This window comes from Chlamydotis macqueenii, chromosome 2 (assembly GCF_036417535.1).
Source record: "Chlamydotis macqueenii isolate bChlMac1 chromosome 2, bChlMac1.mat, whole genome shotgun sequence".
Lineage (NCBI taxonomy): Eukaryota > Metazoa > Chordata > Aves > Otidiformes > Otididae > Chlamydotis > Chlamydotis macqueenii.
The window spans coordinates 109,013,199-109,032,158 of record NC_141557.1 but is presented as its reverse complement, the minus strand read 5'-3'; the positions used below and the strand labels follow the sequence as shown (position 1 = coordinate 109,032,158).

The window sequence follows — 18,960 nt, the reverse complement described above, 5'->3', positions numbered from 1 at the left end:
GACAAGCTACAAGGAGTGGTTAGAGTTAAGGCAAGAAGATGATGGCATGTACGTATGGGCAAAGGGGGAAATATATAAATCTGGTAGCACGTAACTTGTAGTACGTTCTGGATGCTACAGATAATACAGAAGATAACAAGGACTACTGGGATCTATTTTATTGATACTGTGTTGTTGAATACAGAGTACCTGAGAAGCCTGCTGGCAAGATGTGTGTCTTAACCATTGTGTACTGGCAGTTGGTCCACAGAGGATACTACTGGAAATGAGGGGGAATCTGCAGCAGAACATTTATTTATGTATTTATTTATTTTTTTCTTTATTCACACTCTTAATGCATTGAAACTGCTTCATCACTTTTCTTACACTATTATTTCAAACTCTTCTGTTACTTTTCACTCAATATGTCAAATCTCTAGGCCATGGTACTGAATAGTACAGTACTCAGTTCTTTTTTAAAAAAGTAAACTGATAAGACTTAGCTGAAGAGGCTTGACTTGGAACCTTATATGGAGGGAACAATACGTCCTGAAATACTTTTAAAAGATTTTTGAGTTCTAAATCTTCAGAAAAAATGATGAGGTAGTGATAACACTCCATATTTCCTAAAATTTAATTTTAGGAACAGTTGAGAGGTTTGTTTACATGTTGGACTTGCAAGTCCAAGATATCCAGTACAACATACTTGCTCCATGTTATGCACTCGTATGGCAGAGACCAGTTGCAGTGAATTACAGCATAGTCTACTTTAGGTTGTCCATATCAGGTGCATGAAGATTCATTAGAGAATTCCTTTACACGAGCAGCTCTTTTAACAACAAAAGCTTATCTGCCATTGAAACATAACTGCATAATTCATGTGGAGGAACATAGTTCAGCTGTTAGAGAGCATAAGAGCTGATGAATTCCTAAAGGAATGAGTCGTCGTAATAGGGTGTCCTTGAGAAAGAGTCACGCTATGCAGGAATTATGCACAATAGATGAGGATTTACAAAATTTAAAGTGCATTGCTTTTATTAGATTGGTATATAAATGCTAATTAATATTTGTGCATACCTGAGTGACAGCTGTAAAGTGTGGGGAGCACTTTGGTTTCATAACCTTTTGTTTTCTCTTAGAGTTTAATTCTAGTGAGAAAGTTTATTATGCGCTTTGATTGGTTTGGTTTTTTTTTTTATTTTTTCCTTTGTATAGCAGTATGACTACTGAGCTGAACTATTTCGTCCTGAACTAATGTTTGAAGAATGTCCCATCAGTATTCAATTAATTTTTTGTTTTCTTACTCTAGATTCTGAAGAAGCTCCATCTGTAAATCCTTCCAGTGTAGAGGGGACTGTTGATTCAGAAGCAGAAAAGGACTCTCTAGCAAATAACAGCAAACAAATGGTCCCCAGTAAGGCACCACTTCCATCTGCTCTTGACGAGTATGAGTTTAAAGATGATGATGAAGATGAAATGAAAAAAATGATCGATGACAGACATATTCTTAGAAAAGACCTAAGGAAAGAGGATGAGACTGAAGCTGAAAAGAACAGCGTATTTGTGAAACAAGAAAAAGTTGTCTTTTCAAAATCATTTAAAAGCAAAAAGCAGAAACCATCTAGAGTTCTGTATTCAAGTTCCGAAAGCTCAGATGAAGAAATACTTCAGGACAAGAAGATAGTCTCTCCTTGCTCCATTTCAGACACATCAAATTCTGATGTAAGAGTGAAGAAAGAATATATGGTTACAAATGAACACAAGCAAAAAGGCAAAGTTAAAAGAAAAGTAAAAAATCAGAGCAAAAATAAAGAGAACCAAGAACTAAAGCAAGAAAAAGAAAATGCTAGACTAACAAATATAGCTACTTCTGGGTTAGATTCTTTAGACAAAACTAGAGAGGAAGAAACCTTTAAGAAGTCTTTCACCCAAAAAGATGATTCTTCTTTACATCTATTTCATATCACTGCTGGCAAATCTCCAAAGCATCCCTGTGGATTAAGTGAAAAGCAGTCAACACCACTGAAGCAAGAAAACGCCAAAACTTGCTTATCACCAGGAGGTTCTGAAATAACATTGCAATGCGAATTAGTTCGGTATGATCATAACGCTGACTCTGAATATCTAGTAGAAAGTTCTAGTGGCAAATCTTGCAAGCACAAAGAAAAAAGCAAGCATCATCAGAAAGATAACCACTTAGAATTTGGTGAAAAATCTAGTCCTAAAATTAAAGAGGAAGATAATAGCTCAACATTTGAGAATTCAGAGTGTACTCTAAGAAAGATTGACAAGGAAGGTAAAACACTTAAAAAGCATAAATTAAGGCACAAAGAAAAAGAAAAGGACAAACACAAAAAGGAACAGGATGGGGAAAAGGAAAAACATAAATATAAAGATAATGTTAAAGAGGTTCAAAGAAGTATAGAGTTTGACAGAGAATTTTGGAAAGAGAATTTTTTCAAAAGTGATGAAAATGAAGATATGTTGTTAAATATAGAATCTCTTTCTTCAGACAGAAAATTAAAGCCAGAAAAAGCTGTGGCAAAAGAAGATAAGTTAGTTAAGGAGAGACAGAAAGAGAGAAATGCTAAAGAGGAGAGAGAGAAAGAGAAGAGCAAAAAGGAAAATGAGAAGTTTCTCAAGGATGAGAAACTAAAAGATACAAAAGAAGAAAAAGAAATTATGCTTGCAGATAAAGAAATTGAATTGTTCTGTGTTGGTGTTAAAGACGAAGCAGCCAGTATGCGTTTAATAGAAAAAGAAACAGATACTGAAAAGCAGGAAAAGAATTCAAAGGAAAATAAAGAAAAGACTGAAAAGCGAACCTCAGCTAAAGAAAAAGATGTTGAGAAGATAGAAAGAAAAAATGGAGAAAAGGAGAAAAAGGTAAAACATGAATACAAGACAGAGAAAGAAAAAGCAGAAGTAAATGAAAATATAGAGAAGGTAAAGGAGAAGCCAAATTTGCAGCAAGCAGAAAGATTCCATAAGGAAAATGATAAAATAAAAAACACAGGTACTCTTAAAAAACTTGATGACAAAGAAAGAAATAAAGAAAAACCTGATAAGAAGCATGATAAAGAAAAGACTGATAAAGACAGACATTGGGCTGAAAGCAAAGAAAAACACTGTACTGAAAGAAAAGTCAAACAGCCTGAAAAAGAATTGGAATATACTAAATCAGAAAAGCATAGAACTAAAGACAAAGAAAAGGAACTTGAAAAAAAAGACAAATACAAAGACAAGGAGATCTCAACAGTAGCAAACTCAAAACATGTGCAAGAGGAAAGGAAATACAGTATTACAGAAAGTAATAAAACAGTGCATGACAAGCTATCATCTTCGAAAGAAAAACCAAAAGATGATTTGTTGAAAACTCCAGATGGTAGAGAAAAAGATAAAAAAGATAAAGATATAGACCGATACAAAGAAAGAGACAAGCATAAGGATAAACTGCATCAAAGTAGTTTACTTAAACTAAAACTTGAACATGAGAAACTCAAGCCTAAACCAGCTCCTGCACCAAAGGATGCTCGACCTAAAGAAAAAAGATTAGTCAATGATGATTTAATGCAAACTAGTTTTGAAAGAATGCTTAGCCTTAAGGATCTGGAAATAGAACAGTGGCATAGAAAACATAAAGAAAAAATAAAACAGAAAGAGAAGGAACGTTTAAGAAACCGCACTTGTTTAGAACTTAACAAGATGAAAGAAAAGCCAAAACAATCATTAGCTGAAGTAAAAAGCAAAGAACTGGTTCGTTCAAAAAGCTCAGAGTTGCCAGATGTCTGCATGAAGGAAAAACAGCAGAAAGATGCTACAAGTAATAGATCGCAATCAGTAGATACGAGAAGTGTCAATGTTATAAAGCCTTCCTTGGTTTTCGATAATTTAAATAGATCCCCCAAATCAGAAAGCGAAAAGACAGGTCTGAGCTCCAGATCAGTGTCCATGATTTCAGTTGCAAGCTCTGAGGATTCCTGCCATACCACAGTAACTACTCCAAGGCCTGCAGTCGAATATGACTCAGACTTTATGCTAGAAGGCTCTGATTCCCAAATGTCTTTTTCACAGTCACCATTTTTGGCAAGTGGCAAATCACCAGCCCTTCTTGAGAAAGAGACTGATGGTCTTGCTGAGTTGCCAGATCGCATGAAGCCGCCTTTTGCAACCAGGCTTCCACCAGCATACATTAGATCAGCATCTGCTGAAGATGTCAAACTGGTTTTAAATGAGTGTAGACCTGTTGTAGAGGTTCGAAGATGCAGCATGCCTGCTGCTGTTTCTGAACACAGCAAACTGCCTCGAGTATCAGAAGAAAATAATCAGAATGCTCTGCCTTCAGTTCAGTCTTATGCTAGCACTTCTCCTAAACCAGAACTACTATGTAGCACGCTTGAAAGAGATTTTCAAAGTAGTGCGTCTGGTTTGCAGTCAAACTTTACATCACCTCTGACTGGAGCTGCTAGCAACAAGCAGGCAACAATGGGCACAAGTACCATTAAAAATACTGCTCAGATGAGCCTTTCAGAAGACTGTAATATACATTTAGAGCCATGTAGTCAAAGTGGTGTGACTCAGCAAACCAAACCATGGGATGTGCCTTTTGACAGACTTAATTCATTAAACAACGAGTTTAAGAGCTCAGGTTTCAGTGTCTTGGAGCAAGATACTAACAGTGTTATAGCAATGCATAATTCTGAAAACAGGACATTAAAAGAGCAACAAGTATCTGAATTTTTGCCTCAGCAGGCTGAAATTAAGGGAAGTTCCAGTTCTCAAGAATCTGCATCAGTTTTGCCTTCACAGTTGCCTTGTTCTTTACCTGTCCAGCCACTCCCAGATGTGTCTAAACACATTTCTTTACCAGGCATTAGCAGTCAAGATTCATCATTTGTACAACAACAAAATCTAGTGCAAACTACATCTTCTACTTTGGGTACAGATGCCACAAGTACCAGAGAGATGGAAGATGCTTTCTTCCCTTCAGACATTAAGAAGGCTGATGCACCCATTGCTGTATCTTCTGAGAGCTCTGTGAAGGATATTTCACAGACCTATGAAAGGGTGAATGATTTACCTGCAGTACCGTTAGAAAAAGTTATTCCTGAAAGTGACAGCAGTTCACAATTAAATGTTAATTCATACACATTTGGTAAACTTGTTTGTAAGAATACTCAGAGTGATATGGCAGATACTTCAGACACTAGAAATGAAAAATCCCAACAAGAAAAGTTGGTTTCGGTGCATGTTGTTGATAATAAAGCCGACATTGATCTCTGTGATCTAAGTTCAGGAATGTCAAGGGGAATTACAAATGAATTGGCTAATAAAAAAACTTGTACTGCAGAAAGAGAAAATGTGTTGACAGATGATCCACAACAGTACTCCTCTCTATCTAATTTGGAAAATAGTTCACAACAGATTACGCAGGAAGAGGTGCATAAATACAGCCAAACAGTTAAACTAGAAGAAGAAATTGCTGAAGATCAGAAGGTGGAACAGCAAGAAGTACCTCAAAGAATTACAAGGAACAGAGCAAATATGCTTGCTAACCAGGGTAAGCAGAATCTTGTTGGCTGCATGCAGACATCAGAAAAGGAGTCTGAATCATCAGCGTCTATGAAAGCAAGGATTAGATTAACTGAAGAGGATGATGCTCAGGTACATCATCCACGTAAAAGAAAGGTGTCGCGTGTGCCTCAGCCTGTGCAAGTGAACCCTTCTTTGCTGCAAGCTAAGGAGAAAACCCAGCAGTCGCTAGCAGCTATTGTTGATTCTTTGAAACTTGAAGAGATTCAGCCATACAGTTCTGAGAGAGCAAACCCGTATTTTGAGTACTTGCACATAAGAAAAAAAATAGAAGAGAAGCGTAAATTACTGTGCAGTGTTATTCCCCAGGCACCTCAGTATTATGATGAATATGTGACCTTCAATGGCTCATACCTACTGGATGGCAATCCCTTGAGCAAGATTTGCATCCCAACTGTAAGTAACATGGTCTTTAAATATTCAGTATAATAAAAGGCATATTTTGGTTTTATTTTTGTAACCTTCATATTCTTCCTAACCTGCTTCTGAACACTTGTGAAAATAGTGAGTCAACAAATGTCAAATTAATATTGACCTATTGACTGGTAATGCCAGTGACTTTTAATGACTTAAAAGCCCCATTCAGTGGTAATATAAACAGTGTTTTCACAGTCCTTACGAGACAAACTATCATGTATGACACCTGTAAAAGACACACAGACAAATATTATATTTCAAGGTATTTACTACTGTAAAGCCTGCCCTTTCAAAAATGAAGTCAGTTATTGAGAGCGTCTCCAAATTCCTGCTGGCAATAATTTGGTTAAAACTAATTATTCAAAGCTGTTTCATTTGGAGTGGGGGTGGATGTGCAGTGCTTTAAAATACTAAGTCACCAAACATTTTAAGTAGGAGAGTGCCTGCTAGCTATCTCAGTTTCTCCTTAACATCTGCTGCTCTTGAGGGTATTATCTGCTATGTCTAGGCTTTTGTAATCCATCAAGTGAAAGTGTTCTGAATTGTGTTTAATAATGTGAAGTTCTTCTCCTTTTCATTGAAGAACATCCACAGTTCAGGGACAGTCGTTCAGTTCTAAACTCTCTGTAGTTTTGTCATGTTCCTGATGACAGCTGTGAAGGAGGTCTGTGCTTTGCAGAACGTAATCAGCTATGGAGGTGCCCCTCGGGGTGTCTAACAATAACATGCTCACTCCTGATCTCTGTTTTGAAGTCAGCATAATCATGGTAGCACTTTAATCGTGTTTCCTTTCTTTGCTCCTCAGCACACCTGATTCTGTGTTTATTTTTCTACATGGTTGGGGGCAGGGGAGACCCGAAACACTGCATTGAGAGTTTTCTGAAGGACTGTTACTCCTGGGAGTAGAAAGAGGTTTTCTATTATTCCACCTGTTATCTGATCCACTTAAACTTGTCTAGTCCTGAGGTAAAACATATTAGCTTAAACCTGGTTGAATGGTTTAAGTTAACAGACCTAATAACTGAAGTGGGCTGAGACCACCACATCTTTGATTTCCTAAAGCAGTTGTTTGGCTGACATACAGTAGCTTGGCAATGTCAGAATTCAGTAATACTTGATTGTATGCCCATTACTTATGATGTGCCAAGTTAGGAAAAGTCCGAGCTTATGAGAAATGTGGAGATTATCTTAATCCTCAAATGGCAAAAATGCCCGCTAAACAGAACTGTTTGTGTAGATGAAATCACATACGCACAAGCCAAGCATCCAGTCTTCAGCCTCTGTGTTTCTGAATGGACTAATTATTATGTTGACTCATTTAAGATAACTTGCCCCTACTTGAGATGTTGCCTTAGCTTTTTCCAGTAGAGTTGAAGATTCTTTTGATTAAGCAATGAACACAGCTGTAATGTATAGAAGTAAATTTTTAAATGTTTGCTTCGTTCCAGAGGTAGTCATAATCCCCCTATAAGTTTCCTCTAATTTTTCCACTATACCCTCTATGTCTGGCCAAGAGAATTAATACGTGTATCCTCTAGTAATAGTAAAGGGAGTCTTCTCTTATTTGATGGTGACCGTAGTTCTTCGAAATTACTAGATCGACTATACTCTGAGGAAACACATGGGTAAGATGACCCTTCTACTTGGTCTGGAAGTGAACTAGGATGTACAGTAAGCTTTGCTACAATGTACCAGGCTGTCAGCCTTCCCCAGTCTAGAAATCTTTCTCAGTAGGTGTCGCAGCTTCTATAATATATCTTTATCACCAGCAGCAGAATTTTTTTTTTAATAGCAGCTGCTATTCAAGTGCATACTGTTTCCAAGCTACAACTTACTGCTTTGGCATCACACTTCAGCGCTTAATTTGGGATAAGTGGAAAATGGAGAAGTATGGCATATGTTTTTCCCTGGCTCATCTTCTACCTGGGCAATAGAATTCATTTCCCTGTCATAAAGGGCAATGTTTATAGGCACTATAAGAAAGGGAGAGTTATTGACTTAGTATTAAAGCATTGCCTCATATTTCCTTCCTGTCTCTCTTGCTGTGTATAAGAGGGACTCTGCAGTTAACGGAAATAAATTTAGGTAGTGGGGCAGTCCAAATTCTTGGATAACTTAGGTTCAGAAAATATCAGAGATGAATGAATGCTCCTCATTCTCATGGCTTTTAATTACTTGTTGGAAAGAATAACCTCTAAAAAAAGTTTTTATTAAAATGTGAAAATGTACTTGAAGGGATTACGGTTACTGATTTTTATCTCATTTAGATTTCTGAGTTGCTTCCCTACAAATACATGTTCTTCTGGTGATACTGATGGTTTAAACTGTTACTTGTTTTGTATATGGTTTTATGGTACTGTTAACCTTCTTCAGTTGTAGAAAGAACAGGTGGAGCTTTTTATTCCAGGCTGTTATGAGCAAAAGGAAAGGGGGAAAAAAAAGTGCTGAGAAGCCAAAATAAATTATTAGGAAATTGGTGGTTATTTCCAGGAGTAAAGTGTAAGGAAGCAGCTTGAGTTTTAATCAAAAGAGGGAGATATTATAAACATTTTACTCTTGTTTGTCTAAAAAATCATCTACAATGCAGCTAAGTGCTTTTTATTACACAATTTTGCTAAAATTTCCCATGTTTCTTTCCAGAAAAAATATAGCATTAACAAAAATTATTAGTAGTTCAGATTTAGCTTCTCTGCAGAGCTTGCTTGTGTGTACAATTTAATAATTTTAGTTTTTCACCATTAAAAATCACAATCATAATAGTTTCCATTACAAATACCATAAAAAGGAGTATTGCTAAACCAGAGATCATTTCATGCTCAGAAATTAGTGTTTTATTTGTATATCATATACATTGTCCAAGAACATGAAAATAAGGGCTATGCTTAGTCTCTCTGCAGTTGCGGAATATTAACAACATGTACAAAATATGTAATTTAATACACAACTGTAAAATGACCTTTCTGTTGGAATTGTTTGGTTTTTTTTCCTTTGGTTCTTTAATGATTCTCTGTTAACCTGATTTTGCTGCATTAATTTACATAGGCTATGGGAAAGTAGATACTCTTTCTTAAATTATTCCTGTATTTTAGATACCACTGTGTAAAGGTTTACATGAAGACAATATATTTAGCTTCGACACTCTGAGACTCAGAATAGTTTGTGTAACATACTGTTCTCTGCATGGGAATTTTAAGACATGCTATAGTTTATCTGATGAACTTCAAACATCCTGTAGGTGGGAACCAGGAGATGGTGTGCTTAAGTTTGGTTTCCACAGCTGTGTTTATATACTGTAACGTATGACCCTTATCACCTAAGGCTGTAAAGATAGTCACGTATGAATTGTGGCTTCCCTCTCACCAATGCAAATACAAAACTTAAGATAGGAGACATCAGGTCAGTTCAAAACAGAGGGAAACAAATCTGAATCTTCTAACAGAGCAAATTTAAATTGTATTTAGCTGTGTTGCCTTTCAGATCACTACATCGGTATGTTCTGTGGGGTTCAGTCATTTTTATCTGTGCTGTCCCCTAAGAAGAGATACTGAGATGATTCATTTCCAGCTTCCGATGGCTATCTAGCAGACATGTTTCTAGTAAAAGGGATTCTGTCCAGTCTCTCTGGCATTGCTATAGAAACTTAAGTGGTAAAAGCTTATTTTAGTGGTGTTACCAGAAACTTCTTTCCTAAATGCATGAAATACTCTAGCAATAGGGCAAGCCAGTCAATTTGGGTGGCATGGGTGAGGGGGGATAGGGATGTGTCAGAATAGTTGCAGAAGTGTTGTGTATGTGTGAATCTGAGTTAGCTTAAGTGTTAATTCTGCACAAATGAGCACAGAAGGTTTATAGAGTGAAGAGTTGGTTTTATTGTTGTAGTCATTATGAAGGATGCAAGGCATGCAGGATTGATTTTCATACAGTGGAGATGGTGAGGGCAGGGCTTGAACCTTAGCTGTTAGAGAGCAAACCTGTTCTGATGGCTGCCTTCTAGGGAAGTGGAGCAACGAGGGGAAAGGCTGCATTCTGTCTCGCTTTTCTGGGTAGGTTCTCAGATGGGGATTAGAGAATGCTCAAGAAGGCAGGGCCCCTTTGTTTCCTTCTCTTCTGTATGGAGTCTGGACCCCTGAGAAGCTAGTTACCCAACTTCCTTTGGTTACACAAGAAAGTGAGGTCACCTTTTTCTTGTGGCATTGGGTTTCATGCTCTGTCCTTGCCAGTCCAACATACGTGTTCATATTTTCCCTACACACTTCTTGCTCTCCCTTTACTAACTGGCTCTTCGACTGGAAGATCTTAGAGGCTCCTCTGGCTGTTCTTGCCTTGAAACCTTTACCTTCACTTTCCTTTGAAACCAGACCGTTTATTTCCTTTGTCCAAATCCAGTGCTGGTTCCCAGGCTGGGATTTCCAGCAGGTGGTGTGAGACAACTCCAGTCCTCTATACAGACTGTAAGGATCCCAGGCTTTTTCTTCCTGTGTTTCCAAGAAGGGAAGGAGGGGGGGGGGGAGAGGGGGGGAGGTGGTGCCAGCCCGCCCTTCCCTCCGCAGTGCTGGGGCGCCCCCTGCTGCAGCGCTGGGGCGCCCCCTGCTGCACGGGAGGTCTCTGTCTCGCCGTCGGGGGGCAGGTGAGAGCATCGTGCCAGCGGCTGGTTAGAAACCGCGTGGGGCTGGGGGGCAGGCGTCCGATAAAGCAGTTCTGGGGTCTGAAAAAGGCTTTTTGAGAAAAGCTGCTGTGTGATAGCAGCGTCACAGAGGCAGAGCTGTCTCCTGCCTTCTCCAGGTGCCTTTTCAGTGTTTGTCATACCGCTCTGTCAGGACAGCAATACTGGTTGTTTACTATGACTGACTAAAAATGGAAAATGTTTAGAGTACAGCTAATCAATAACAGCGTTGATAACTCAACTTTAGTTGATTTTTTTTAATTATTACATTTATGAGTTATAAGCTTTTTTAAAAAAAAACCTACTTGAACAACTGACAGGAGGAAACACTTTTCCAAGCCACTGCCTGTGGCTGTACTGTACTTCTTATGCTTCTCCGTGTTCTGTGTGATTGTAAGATGAGGAATATGGTTGGTTGTCTTTTGTGCCATATAAAATACCAGTGATGCTGTATAGATATATCAAATGACTTGGGGTTTTTTTAGCAATATTTAAATTTTTCTTAATTGTATTTTGCTAGGCAGTTTCTAACTTCTCAATATGAACAGTTGTGCTTTTAAAGAGTCTTTAAAATTGAAAGCAAGTTGTATTTTTACTATCTTCTTAATGTACAGGCCTTTTAAAGAACTACTGAGGCATGCTGACAATGGTTAAAAGCACTAAACAGTTTGAAATGCCATTTCAGTCAGGTTTATTAACTTTATTGTAAAGAATCCTTTAAACCTTTTATTGCAAATGGATTGAAGTCACATAATTAATAGAATGTACAAAACTCTCCTATTTTCTGTAAAAAATTACCTTGCTTTTTTTTTTTTTAAACAAATGCTCAAATCGTACAGGCAATGTTAAACATATGTTAAATATGTATTCACTATACTATTTATAAAACTTTTTCCACAGATTACACCACCTCCCTCACTGTCAGACCCACTTAAGGAACTATTTAAACAACAGGAGGTTGTAAGAATGAAACTACGTTTACAGCACAGTATTGAAAGGGTAAGACTGAAGTAATTTATTTATTTATTTCCCAACTTTAAGCTTTAGGGCTTTTTCATTTTCAATGGATAGACTATAGTTTGCTCAATTTAACAATGCTTTAGAAGTAATCAGCCTGCTATCCAAATTAATGAATTGGATAAATTTGTAAAAAAAAAAAAAAATGATTTGGACAACTGCTAGCAGCATACTTAAGTCAGTAAGATAGCAGCTTTTTCCTGTTAATTGCTCTCTAAGATGTGGCCCAGATTTTTCCCAGGGGCAGTGGCGAGTGGGAAGAAAACTGCGGCCTCTAGTTCTGAAAGCCAGTAATGTAGACTTCAGAACCAAATGGACTGCGTTAAAAGAACTGAAGCAAAAGTAAATTCTCTATTGGTAGAAGACACATGTGGCTGTAAGACTAAAACATTTTTTGTAATAGTCTGCTTGCAAAAACTGCCTAAAATTATGTTAGAGCTACATCTGTAGGCTTTACTGAATTTGAACACAGAAATTGAGAAAATATTCCTGGTTTAAGAGCATTCTTTATTTTTAGCTTCCTCAGACCTTTCTCCTTGGCAACCTAGATTTAAATGTCTTGTGAGTATTGTGAGACAGATTGCTTGCGGACACAGACAGAACCCCTTTCTCATGTAGAATGTGTCTTAGGGATTTCCACAAAGTTGTACAAGCAGCTGGCTCAATAAAACCTGATGTGGTAGTTTTTTGATTAAGTTTATTTCTGTGTGGTTTAACAAACGAGTTGAGGGAGGGATTTTACTTGAATTCAGTATTTCACTGTAAAGCTAGGTATAAAATAACAAGCACAAGGAGTGTAAGCATAGTTCAAGTTCTGGCTGAAAATAAATTACTTGTAACCAAAGGAAAGATGCTGCTTTTTCTGCTCTGCAAGCTTTTTATAATCCACTTTCTTTTCTTTTGATAAAAAATAGAGCCATTATGCTGCAGAGCAGTAAGCACACGTATACGTTTTTATATCTTAAAAACTTCTGCATATTTTTAGTTATTTTGTCCAAATAGACTGTTCTTCAAATCAAATCCACTTTACACAACTGTAAGTCAAGTTTGGCCAAGGGAACTATATTTTTTTGTCTTGGTTTGGGAAAGAATCTTTGTCCAGCTATGAGTTTATGGAGTTTCTGACTATTGTTTAAAATATATATATAAAAATTATCCTGCAAATTCTTTTTCTTCTTCAGTTTGCTTGGCTATTGTGCCTGGCATGACAAATCTTCATACAGTTAAGACTCACAAATCTATATCCCAAACCTATGCTTCTCGTATCTTTCATCTTTCACCTTCTTAGTCATAGAGTCATAGAATGGTTTGGGTTGGAAGGGACCTTCAAAGGTCATCTAGTCCAACCCCCCTGCAAGAAGCAGGGACATCCCTGACTAGGTCAGGTTGCTCAGAGCCTCATCCAGCCTGACCTTGAACATTTCCAGGGATGGGGCATCCACCACCTTTCTGGGCAACCTGTTCCAGTGTTCTTCATTAACTAGAACTTACCTCAGTAGTAGTAAGTGGAAAACCTGGACGTGCATGATATTCAGCCAACAGTGGGGGAGGCATAGAGAAGGTGTTTTCAGTTCTGACATTCAGGGAACAGACTTTGCATCATTAAATTGAAATTTTGGATGTGATTAGATGAACAACTGTTCCTCCCTCCACCAGCTCATTTCTCCGACTGTTCAAAAGTGTAAGCCCTAAAAACACATGTTTAAATGAATAGACATCTTTATGAATCAAACTGAAATGCTTAGTTTACTAAATGTATATTTATATGTTGGTATCTTATTCAATTAGGAAAAGCTTATTGTTTCTAATGAACAAGAAGTTCTACGTGTTCATTATCGAGCAGCAAGAACGCTAGCTAATCAAACACTACCATTCAGTGCCTGCACGGTTCTGCTGGATGCTGAGGTTTATAATGTGCCTCTGGATGCTCAGGTAAAGAGATGTATTTCAGAATTTCAGACAAAAAGTTCTTTCCAGCCTGACTCAACAGGAGGGTTTGAAGAGAATTCTGTTCCCATACTGAAATTGTCATTGATTTGTGTGGAATTAACGTTTTGCACATTATAGATTGTTACTTTGATTAGGCCTCATTTGGATGTACAATAACAAGAGGATATGGGTGTGTGTATGCTGGTTTTCTATTTTGTCCCATGTGTGATTGTCTTTCACCTCCAGAAGTGATGAGAAGGATAAAATGAGAACATTACTCTGCTGCTTTTTAGGAAACGAAATTTCATTCATAAACAGAACGTATTTTGAAAGCTTGAAAATGTAGCTTAAATAGCAACAGAAAATTATCAGTAGATAAGATCATTTTTGTCACTAGTCCAGAGAATCAGAATGCAGTAGTGAGTGAAGTGATAAGATTGGTTTGTGAAAATTGGAAATGCTTTGTGGAAGTAATCATATAATGCTTTTTCCCTCTCTGTAAGGTACTCACTAGAACTGTTCCATAAAAAACAGGTGACCAACAGTGAAATGTTGAATGCTACCAGATGAATTTTTTTTTTTTTTTCAAAATCACCTCAAGCTCTGTATTATTTACGTGCCATGTTATTTACATGTTCAATGTTGGTCTTTTCTTCCTGATATACTATATATGTAGTATACTTTATAATCTGCATACTTTCTATGGACTACCGCTCAGAGGTTTGCTGCAGCCATATCTCTAAGAGAATGTAATCTCATGGTGTCGGTATTTTGGGAACAGGTCTGCTAACTAACAACAATGGAAACTGCATTCAGAACCTGTTTTAGTGACTGTAGGGAGCACATAGTGCAAGGAAGAAATTTGCTGTTATAGATGTAATAAAAGTGTTGATGCATTGGATGCTGGGCATTTTAAAATGAAACACCTACATTTCCGACATACGTGGAATTCTACTTTAGTCCTGGAGCCCCTTGTAGAATTATTACAGCTTCCACTGTTTCCTCAGTCTGTTATTACATTCCCCCCCATCTTTAAAGAACTAGAGCTATGCACAACAGCGTGATTCAACAGGAGATAATCTCCATAAAACTGCTATATTGTTCTCCCATCTTAAGCTTTATACCAAGAAATTTTTAAATCATAATTTCCTTAGTAAATGTAACTGATAGGGCAAAAATGAAATTTTTTTTATCTCTTCTGTTAACAGTCCAGATATCGTAATTGTTAGTCCTGAAGTTCAGAATGTCCTTTGCTTTTTTTTTTCTGCTGCAATTCAGAGGCTCTGAGTTTTTTAGAAATTTTAGATACATCTGAGTTATGCATATAACTGAATTTCTATAGCTAAGATTTTACAATTGATTTTAAATTAGCTGATTCTATATTTGAATTCTGTGAAACAAAAGGAATCTTTATTGGGGAGAAGTGGCTGTGGGTTTTTTTTTCCACCCCAAGTACTGCAGCTTTTTTGACCATACATATAATAAGAATAGTAGTAGTAAAATACCTCTCCTTCTCCCTCACTACCTCAACAGCTTTGTCTTTCAGTCTGTGGTAATTTTTCTTAGAAAAAGATAATACCACACATAATGTTCAGCAAAGTATTAAATATATTTTTATTATCATTGAAATCAGTGCTCTAAACTACCAACTTGATGCTTTGATTTAAATTTGCTTCATGGGAAGAATGTAGATGCATAAGAAACCATTCTCTCATAATGCATTCTGCCACTTTCTTGTTACCCTGAGCAAATAGCTGGAAAGTTTTGTAAGCAAAGATCTAGTTTATTTTGCAGGAAGATGTGTCTGGGATGTGTCTGGCTCTTTGGAGTCTTGCCTTTATGGCTGCGCATGTTGGGCAGACCTTCAGAACTGTTCCTTGCAGTCATATGGGCCAAACCAAAGATGGGGAAGGAGGAAGGGCCAAGTTTCTGGTGAACAGACTGTTAGCTGTTCACAGCTCACCTAAATGTCTGCAGTTCAGGGTTACAACCAACCTGTTCAGCTGTCCTTGATATCTGATATCTCAGCTGTTTTCTAGAGAGATCACTCTTGGCAGGTTTTTTCCTGTTCTTGCTTATTGCTACCAGTGTACAAATTCCTAGTGTCTTTTTTTTTTTTTTTTTTTTCCCCCCCCTGAAAACGTAACCGCAGCTTGTTCTATTATGTGATTAAATGTTAAATTGGAATAGTGTGGCTTTAGGACTATCTGTAGAGTATGTAGTTTCTCATAATGAGCAGATGTGACATTCTAGATTCTTATTAAATAGGGATTTAAAAAAATAATAATTATTTCATTGAGCAGGACATTAAGACATGTCTCCTTGCTTTTCTTAATCTCCTTTTGGGGATTTTTATGGTAATTTTTTTTTATTATTGCTTTTGAATACTTGTGTAGCCAGTTAGGTCAGGCTGCTTAAGTTTTCCTTTATTAATGTTTCTGCTTTTCTCTGAGGGAGTATTCGTTTAATTTGTTACTGAATTTCAAAGAGTAAAAAGATATAGCAATTTTGTGGAAGGATCTGCCTTGTACTGATTAAGACTTTAAGGCATAAATCTTTAAGCCTCCTACTCTAAGTTTCAAAAGCAGAGTACAGTAAATAGCTTGAGGGAATCTGAAAATACATATTTTGAGTGAGCAGCTGGCTCACAGTGAAAGTGGTGGTGGTTAACCTTGATACATTGAGTTTATTTTTCCATCTGAACATTGCTTATGAAGGTTCTGTAAAGTAGGTTTTATGTTTCAAAGTATATTTAAGACTGAATCATCAAATAACTTACAGTTTGAATAAATTTTTTTTTGCAGGCTGACGACAGCAAAACATCAGTGAGGGATCGATTTAATGCAAGACAGTTTATGTCGTGGTTACAGGATGTTGATGATAAGTTTGACAAATTAAAGGTACACTTCTTCATGTTTCCACTTCAAAAATGAAAAAAAAACCTAATGTCACTAGGAAGATGAGATGAATAGATGAATAAATAGTAGATTTGTATGCAATATCATAGCCTATCGTAGAGGTTTTAAGGGCAACAAAAAGGAGGTTCTAGCAGTATAAAAAACCCTAACCTTCGTTGCTATACAGTGTAATAGAATCTGCACATTTCTAAATACATAGTGGGGAAACTACTTACTACGACCAGACAGGCTCCTAGACGTTTTTTCTGTTTTCAGACTTCTTGCAATACTTTTTCAAATATTGAATTAACTTCTTTCTCAATTTTAAAATAGACGTGCCTTTTGATGAGGCAGCAGCATGAAGCAGCGGCTTTGAATGCGGTACAGAGACTGGAGTGGCAGCTTAAACTACAAGAACTTGATCCTGCTACATACAAATCCATCAGCATTTATGAAATTCAGGAGTTTTATGTTCCTCTGGTTGATGTTAATGATGACTTTGAGTTGACGCCAATATGACAACTAGCATCTTCTGGCTCACCCTTTCCCTTGGACAAGTAGAGATGGAGGTGCAGTGATACACAAAGGTGTTTTTCTTTTAAGACAGAGCACTTAATTCTGTGGAATACTACCTTTCTCAATAATTCAGGTGTTCCTTCAGAGAAGTGTGGCACAGGCTTTTATTCAAATATAGATGGATGCTAATTTTCAAGTCAGTTTCCCAGTAAATGCCATTACCTGTATTTTAAAATTGCCTGTAGCTTTAGAGCTTATTGCTGAAAAAGATGACGAAACATGGTGAGTTAACAGCGCTGGAAGCTGTTAATAACTAAAACAGCCACCAGAAGCCAAATGATACTTAAAACCTGCTATAAAGCTTTGTATTATGAAACTTCAGTAACAGTTGAACTCCCACAGAAAGATGATTTAAAAGCCTGTGGAAGAAAATGTAAGACTTGGAGGAAAATAGTCTATTAATCTTATTTTATTTTGTAAATTACTGTACAGTTTTCTTTTTGGAAAAAAAAGATGTAATATTGTCTTCATTTTTAAATAATTTATTTTATACATATTGTGCAAATGTAAATAGTCTTGTAATTAATGTTCAAACCTGTATAAAATAGATATTTTAACTGTAAAACTGTTTTTTGTCTAATGTTTTATTGGACCAAAGTTGTAGTTTTTATTAAGTGTAGTGTGTTCCTGGTTGGCAGTTCTTTTTTGTATGGCATGTGTTTGATTTAGCTGCTTGTTTCATCACCATAACTGTAAAAGAATTGAAACTGAACTGTATTGCATGCTTCACAGAACTCTTTAACTCCTTTACTTCAGTAACTGATACCTAAACAATTGTAATATCTACAAAATCATATTTCATACTAGTCTGCTGTTGTAATGCCATACCTATGACTTACTATACTGAAAATATTTTTGTGCAAAACAAAAAAAAAAAACCTTTTTGCTCTTATATGGTGGTCTCGTAATAGAGCCTATTTTTTCCAACGAAATGCCTTTGAATTAAAATTCTTAAATTGTATATTGTCTATTTTAATATTAATCTATGGAAGAATATGTAAATAGTTGTAAATATGTTTAATAAATTTTATTGGTCATGTTATTGGTTGGAATGTCTTAATATTGTAACACTTGATAGCTAGAATCTTAGCATTCCTGAAATACGTAAGAAGGCTCAATGAAAAACTAAAAAAAAAACATTTAATGCTTTTTTAGTCTTAGGTACTGGTAATGAGCAGAGGGTTAATTATTTATTAGTAGGAGGCACAGATATTCATGAAAAAGATTTGTTACCCTCTAGTCCATAAATTATTCAAGAACGTGCTTGGGATCTGATGTCTGCAAATTTAACTTCTGAAAGAAATGGGGCTTAGGCAAGGGACCTGGTTACCCGGGAAAGATACTTAAAGTACTTGGTTTGAACTGATTTTTAGTTACGAGGTGAACTACTACAGAGTACTTACTCCTTACGCTTGTATGAATGCCCAGGGTGCCTTTATTGTGATGGAGAGCAAATGGGCGCTGAGCAAGAGGCTGTATGGACAGTAGGCTCCTGCCCATGTGTGCATCACTGCTCGTTCCCAGCAAGAGTAAAGTAGTAGTACCTCGAGCACAGTAAAACCAATTAATATGTACTTCCTGCCCTGTAACTTTTTTCCCTACTTTTAATTTGTTAGGTACCTTTTGTTAGGAAGGAGCAGTTGTTGCTGCTTATATATAATTCCTTATATGTTTATATACATACAGACACCTCTATATTCCTTGTAATATTACATATTCCTTATTCCTATGTATAGGAATATCTTCCTGACATCACTCAGAATTGGAGGTATACTAAGGAAAATGCAAATGTAATATTCTTCTGAAAGCAGTGGTTAAAACTTTTTAAGCAGATTTTAAAGACAAGGAAAAACATGGATAAAGCTGCAAGGTGTTAACAATTAAGTAAGT

The 18,960-nt window shown here is 36.7% G+C and overlaps 1 protein-coding gene across 3 annotated transcripts in view; it reads left to right on the top strand.

The window, feature by feature from the left end:
• The window catches only part of ANKRD12 (ankyrin repeat domain 12), a 64,463-nt gene extending 46,351 nt beyond the window's left edge, over positions 1-18,112 (top strand). For all 3 annotated transcript variants that reach the window (XM_086740625.1, XM_086740623.1, XM_086740624.1), the window contains 5 exons: positions 1,289-5,967; positions 11,552-11,650; positions 13,457-13,600; positions 16,402-16,497; positions 16,828-18,112. In XM_086740625.1, coding sequence (XP_086596751.1) covers positions 1,289-5,967; positions 11,552-11,650; positions 13,457-13,600; positions 16,402-16,497; positions 16,828-17,013 — 5,204 coding nt within the window. In that variant the 3' untranslated portion in view covers positions 17,014-18,112. The remainder of the gene's footprint in view (positions 1-1,288; positions 5,968-11,551; positions 11,651-13,456; positions 13,601-16,401; positions 16,498-16,827) is intronic.
• Positions 18,113-18,960: the final 848 nt, after the last annotated feature.